The sequence below is a fragment of the Buceros rhinoceros genome, unplaced genomic scaffold, assembly GCF_000710305.1.
Source record: "Buceros rhinoceros silvestris isolate BGI_N320 unplaced genomic scaffold, ASM71030v1 scaffold10934, whole genome shotgun sequence".
Classification (NCBI taxonomy): Eukaryota; Metazoa; Chordata; class Aves; order Bucerotiformes; family Bucerotidae; genus Buceros; species Buceros rhinoceros.
In genome coordinates, this window is record NW_010407709.1 from 336 (window position 1) to 7,109 (window position 6,774).

Consider the following 6,774-nt stretch of genomic DNA (forward strand, 5'->3'; position numbering starts at 1 on the left):
AGCAATGTCGTGATGTCAGCTGGTTTGTTTATTTGCCAAGAGAGGGAAAAAAAAAGTGTGTACTGCTAACGTTCTTGTGATTAATGCATATGATTCAGCTTGCCAAGATAAGAAATACAAACTGTATTAAAGCATGAGTATGTAGTCTGATATCTTCATAGATGTTTGTTCAACAGTCACCTTAAAGACATTGTTCACAAAATTATTTTATATTTGACATCTGTGTACAAATGCCTACAAAACTGAGCAATGTCGTGATGTCAGCTGGTTTGTTTATTTGCCAAGAGAGGGGGAAAAAAAGCGTGTACTGCTAACGTTCTTGTTGTGATTAATGCATATGATTCAGCTTGCCAACTTCCTCACCCCATCGGACATCATGCTGGGACTGCTAGCTGCTGCGGCTCACGACGTGGATCATCCGGGGGTCAACCAACCCTTTCTGATCAAAACCAAACACCACCTTGCCAGCCTGTACCAGGTAAAACTGCTCATCAAATTGATAATACATGAAATGTGTCACGCAGAGACTAAGCAATCTGCAGTGAACCTTAATGCCAACAACTGGTGGCGTGGGGCAGGGGCTGATCAAATCAACCTGCACTTTAGAGTCCGGACAATTTCAGTTAAGCTTCTCACTGGGTGTCTTTTCTTAGAGCAAAACTGATACACGTGAGAAAGAAGGTGGAAATGTCATATTTTGTTGAGGACATTTAAGCCAAGTCAGTTGCTTAGGTTGTTTCTGCTGTAGATCATCTGGGGTAAGGAACTTCGGGTAGGACATTTAAAATCACAGCGAGACAATTTGTACTTCATCTTCCTTCAGTGAGCAAGTAAGCAGCAGGCATGTTCTAAATTGGCACTGCATTAAAAGAAATTTTTGCTTCATGTGGCTTTAGTAAAATTAAACACTTAATGAATACTGCAATTTAAAAAGAAAAAAAAAGTTAGAGGAAGCCAAGGGAAGAGTTGTAGATATTCACACAAATGTGCCTGGAGATACAAAGGACGAACTTAAAAACAGCCACTGTAGGTCACACCACAGGCTGTCTAGACCAGTGTCCTGTTTCCAAGAGTAACCAGTAAAAGATCTAAGGGAGAAAGAAACATAAGCCTGGGGTAAGTATTGAGTTGTCCTTCACCTGGCATAGATCCTCCAAGATCCTCCAGCTCTCAGAAGCAGTAGTAGAAAACTTCCTGAGACATAAACACAGACCCTCTTGTTCAGTAAGTACCACTGAACCCACAGTGCCCTGATTTTTGTGGTCCTGTTTGAGTATGTTTCTAGTTTTGGCCCATGGCAAAACTGTAGTTTTGGCTCCAGATTTTATCTACAGCTGTCCTATGTGTATAAAATCTTAACATGAGTTATTATATATATACACACATCTCAATTCTTTACATTTTACTTAAATGTACATGATAGAGCAATGCTGTAAATAATTTTGGTTGCACTGATTGCAATTCATGGCTGTTAAAGGGAGATATTATTCGTTTTTAGCATTTGGAAGAGCCACCTTCAGCTTTCATAATCACATGTCAGAAAGAGAATATCCCAAGTGAAAAATTAATCTAGCTGAAGACTCACTAATAGCCATGTGCCTTTCCACACAGACTTAGCAAGTCAAGAGTTCGCTGTGATGTGCTTACTACTCAAAATCAGATTCTCTCCCTGCTCGAGTAACGTCTGGGTTTTCCCATAAGAAGTGGACTGTGTAACAGTGCAGCTGTCCTGCCCTGAGATACGGGACCATGGGAGCCCCAGCCAGGGCACGGTGATGACTTAAAACTTCGTGACTGGCCTCGTCACAAGCTGATGCAGCTTTTTAAGTCATACCCGTACGTGTCTGGTGTATTTTGCTCCAGTCTTTTTTAAATGTCAGGCCAGCTGAGAGAGGAGGGAGAAAAGCCAGAGGGCTAAGCCAGGGGACTTTGGGAAGGTTATGTTAAGGATCCTTTGAAGAGGAACAAGTAGAGCCATTCCACAAAACCCCTGGTCCTATGAAAAGGTATAAACAACTCCTCAAATAATAGTGGGGAACAGTAACATATAATTAGGTTGAAAATTCAGGATAATCTGAAAGAAATGTGACTAAAATAAACTTAGTATCTGGGAGAGGTGGTTTCTGCTCAGCTAACTGGGCTTGAATATACTTTGCAATGTTGGTTAGAAAAGGCAATGACAATACAGAAAATGCAATCTTCCAGAATCAAATTTTTCAGTATCCTGTTTAGGGACGTTCACTGGCAAGTTTGATTTATTTTATCTGAAATTGATCCCAGATTGTTTCCAAAGGTTTTAGTAGTATACAGTACATGGATGCCAATAAAAATAACAATGCAGGGGAAAATGTTCACTGAAAACATTTTTAGTCAAAAATTTAGATGCAGTGAATAGTCTTTAAAATAACAAATTAGATTCTTCTCAAGATTAGTACTTAAACATGTGCTTGAAACTGAAATGAAGAAGGTTCTAGGGTTTTTGGTTTTTAAGTAGCAGAGCCACAGAACTGCTGGGACTAATCAGGAGAATATCAAGTTAAAGTAAGTTTTAACATGGCTGGCAGTCATCTGTCACCAAGACAGCAGTAACTGAGACTGAGGGTTATCTGTTTACGGCATCTCTTTGCTCTTGACTGATTGTAAATTTAAATGAGAATGTCACATTTTAATCATCTGGAAAAAAGGATTTTGCAAAATGAGGTCAGTCAGTATTTGACAAAGATGAAAAAAGTTTTGATAGCTTCTGTAGTGCATATATGAGGAGAATCATGTTTCAGGAAGATTGATGTCATCACCAAGGAGCTCAGAACTTTCAATATCAATTTGTTAATCATTGTCTTAGGTCTCTGTAGTCTTAAAAGTCACATTAACTCAATTTCTGGTTGATACATTTGGGTTACTGCTAGGGGTTACGAGCCCATCTGTAGGTAGCATCTCTTCCCTGGTGACCGGAAGATTCATGGGCCCACCGAGCAAGGAACAATTCACCTTTGTGTTCCCAGTCCAGATCTACCTGGGACACTCTGGCAGCCTGATCTGCCTGATCATTATTTCTGCTTCTTTTGACTGAAAGCAGCGCACAGTCCAAGGTTGCTCAGCCACATACAGGCCTGCCTTGTAGTTGCCCAAAACTCCACACCAAACCTAACACCAGAAAATGTCATACCACTTTTTTTTTTAAAAAAGAAAAAAAAAGAACTATTTTACTGAAAACAACTTATTAATTTCCTAAGGAAAAATTGGAATTTATATAAATAATGTTATTTTTTAACTTCAGTAGTAGAGAATTGAGATCTGTCTTTGGCTCTTAAATGAAGGGTAATAATTAGAAGTCTGAAGTGATCACATCTAACATCTGCAGTACAACACAGGTCTCAGAAATATGTGAAAGAATGCTTTACAACTTTAAATAGAAAATATGGAAAACTAGGAAAATATGGTTTGGGCCTGAGTTATGATAGTTCTGCTTTGCAGTCTTCCCTAAAAGTACCATTTCTAAATAAAGTGACATTTTCAGGTATTTAACATTCTGCCGTTAAATCGCCTACTCAGTGACTAAGAGTAGATGACCCAGTTGAAAGAAACTCAGATCCCCTTCCACTCTGCACCTAGTTAATAGCAAGTTCCTCCTCTCTTCAAGTTATTCTTTTCCAAACCCATGGGTCAAGTGCGCTGGTTTGAATGGCTCAGGTAGAGTCGCAGATCAGAGATTTTGTGATAGCCAAAAAACCAAGTTTTTTCCTCACGGTCCTGGGCTCTGTCTTATAGCAACCTGCTAGTTCCAGGCAGTAGATGTGACAGGCTTTCTACTGTGCAGCCTTTTAAACAAACCCGTGCTACTGAGTTTTTAAAGAACTAAAAAGTGAGGGGAAGCAGAGCTGAGAACCCCAGTCTGCAAGCCAGCACACAGACTTTTCCCTGCATGAGTTATGTCCCCACCAGCCTCGGCAATCGGATAGCTGAGGGCAATTAGTCCTAATAAGGCAGTAGAGTAGAATAGCTGACTCTGCTGATTGTTGGCAGCAGCTTCAGGGAATCTGGCTGCTCGCATTGAGTCATATGACTTCAATGCCAAGTTGTCACTTGTTAACATGACCTTTCCTTTTCCTTCCTCCATGTACTCTAAGTGTGGGAAACCAGACAGTGCAGCGGCTTCTCTGTAAGTTCTCCCTATAGCAACAGGCAAAGAGCAGAAGCTGACAGAAGTGGAAATACTCTGGGATGTACATCTGAGGTTCCTTTTCCCTTTGAGTAGCTATTAGCTGGGTGCAAGAAAGTTCTAGGACATCTACATGCTCAGCCCTGTTCTGGCTGGCTTTCAGCATGGCCAAAGAGCGTCTGCATCCATGGAGCGTAATTCCTCAGTTGAGGCAGGGGCCACTGAAGCCACTCCTCCCAGCAAGTAAAGCTGCCGTGCTGGAAGGGCCAGGGGGGCACTGGGTGCTCTGAGGGGGATCTGCCCAGTCAGGATGTTTCAAGGGTGCAGTCAGACTGGGAACGCAGGAATTGCATACACAGGCACCATCTTAAATGAGTGTAAGCCTTCCCAAAACCCAAAGGTGACAGTTGGGCAGGGTTTGTCTGGTTTACTTTAGGCAGGAAGATGACAGGCTCTGGGCTTGGAGTGACTGCTGCGACCAGGATTCAGCTCCGAGACTGGGGAGGTGAAAGAAGAAAAAAAATTATGTCTTATTACATTCCCTTATTTTTCTTGGTCAGAGTGTAGGGTTGCAAAAGTCCATCCTGATGATTTTAGGCAAAAGGAAGAGAGGGATATTTAAGTTGGCTAATGAACAGAATTGCTGTCAAAAGTAATTTAGATATCTGAGTTCTGAGTCTGTCAGCTCTTCCAAGGAAAAGGATCTAGTCTTTGCATGGTTGAAAAGTTTTGAGGTTGGTTTTACTTTGTTTTTTCTCCCAGTATCTGTGATTTCTTTTAGGAAAAAAAAAAAAGAAAGCAAGCAAAGAAATATCAAAGCAACATATCAGTGATTGTGTGAATTCAAAAGCAACAGAACTTACTCCATAACATAGTACAATAGGGAATCAATCCAATTTGCATTCTCACCTTTGCACTAATTGGAACCATGAAATTTCAAGAAAAATACTGACAAGATGATCAAAATGCAAACTGGATCTTGGTTACTGGCATTGTTCAGTGTTTCAACAGGCATTATGTCATTATCAACAGTCATATGACAGGATTACCAGGGAGGATGGGGAAGCCTTGAGGAGAAAATACTGTTCAGTCCTTCTTGGAGAAGTGGATGTGCATCACATCCACCAGGAGAGGCAGCACCTCAGAGCTCTGGGACTGGGCAGAAGAGAGCCAGAGACCAACAGAGGACAGGCAGAGGATGCTGACTTAGTTTGACCATTGGCAGTGACAGAGTGGAGACCTTGCTCTGCTACCTGCCCAAAAGGATTAGTTGTGTCAGTGTTGTTTTAATCCGGTGCTCAGCTACTGCAAATGTCCTAAGCTGCCCAAAACAGGGATTGGATGCCATAACCCCCAAGAGTGTCCCTATAGCTAGGTGACAGTAGTCTCACTGACACCGCGCACATTGTTATGGGTAACTGTGTACTGTACTGTTCTCTGTGGGGCTGCTTCTCTGCAACAAGCGCATGCTTTTGTGAATTGGAAGGATTATGTTACAGGTTTCTGAACAAATTACATTTCTGAGGCATTCAGTGGTAGAAAGTGCTCTGTGAGCTAGACCAGTGATGATTGGCAAATGCATTGTGTGTTAGGGTGGTAATATAAAGTCATCAGACACAAGATACCCAATTTGTTGTAATAAAAGACAACCTAGAAAGCTGAGTTTCTGTTCCCTAGGAATTTTTTCCGACCTAACTTTCATTCCCCTTAATTGGAAGGAAACAAAAAGGACTCAAAATTTGCTGCAGACTAAGTTGCTGAAGCCTGCAGATGCTCAGTGATACTGATACTCCTCTTGCTGTCACTGAGCAGCTGCAGGCAGCTTCCACTTCCCTGACTCCAAGGGGAATTTGGCCATTTAGTTTTCTTTTTCGTGTCTGCTCTGCATTCAAACTGTAGAAGCTGAGAAGTCAACTGGGATCATTAGGAGGTAAAAATACGATTTTGCACTTGTGCTTTAATTCATTTGTTAATAAATCTGTTAGAATGCAAGCTACCTCCCACTCAGAGGAGATTAGCTCCTCTGTTCACAGCAGGACTCTAAAACTGTAGAATAACAGGACTAGGGCTGACCTTCACTAGGAAACCTAGAAGCACGAGGTCCTTAGCTAGAGAAATCCAGACCAGTTCCTCAAATCCAAACAGTGGCTAAAAAGCGCGTATTTTAGGCTCATGTTACAGCACTTTGAACCAGCTTTAGGCGTCATGTGATACAGCAAATCTGTCTCTGTGCCATGGAATCCTGCCTAATCCTTGAATTTATTGCTTTTGTTCCTCCCTAGAACGTTTCAGTTCTAGAAAATCATCACTGGCGGTCCACAATAGGCATGCTTCGAGAGTCACGGCTCCTCGCCCATCTGCCCAAGGAGGTGACGTAAGTGTCTGCTGAAGGAAATGCATCCCTGAAACTAGTCCAGGGCTTTCCTTGCTCTTCTTAAAAGGACGCTGGCAAAGAGGCCCAGGCAGTGGGGTAGGCTGAACTTCCTGCCCTCTCTTGGTGCCTGTCTAAATCATGAGGCAAAGTTATATTGCAGAAGTGTTTTCTAAGACCTTGTCACTTCTGCAGCACAGGAATGGCCACTGTCAGTGCCAGAACACTGTGAGTCCCAGCAGGA

At 42.1% G+C, this 6,774-nt stretch overlaps 1 protein-coding gene across 1 annotated transcript in view; it reads left to right on the plus strand.

The window, feature by feature from the left end:
* Positions 1 to 346: 346 nt before the first annotated feature.
* Positions 347 to 6,774, plus strand: part of LOC104492089 (cAMP-specific 3',5'-cyclic phosphodiesterase 7B-like) — a gene marked incomplete at its 5' end in the record, with an annotated part of 12,875 nt that continues 6,447 nt past the window's right edge. The window contains 2 exons of the mRNA XM_010134595.1: positions 347 to 478; positions 6,442 to 6,533. Of these exons, the coding sequence (XP_010132897.1) occupies positions 347 to 478; positions 6,442 to 6,533 (224 nt within the window). The remainder of the gene's footprint in view (positions 479 to 6,441; positions 6,534 to 6,774) is intronic.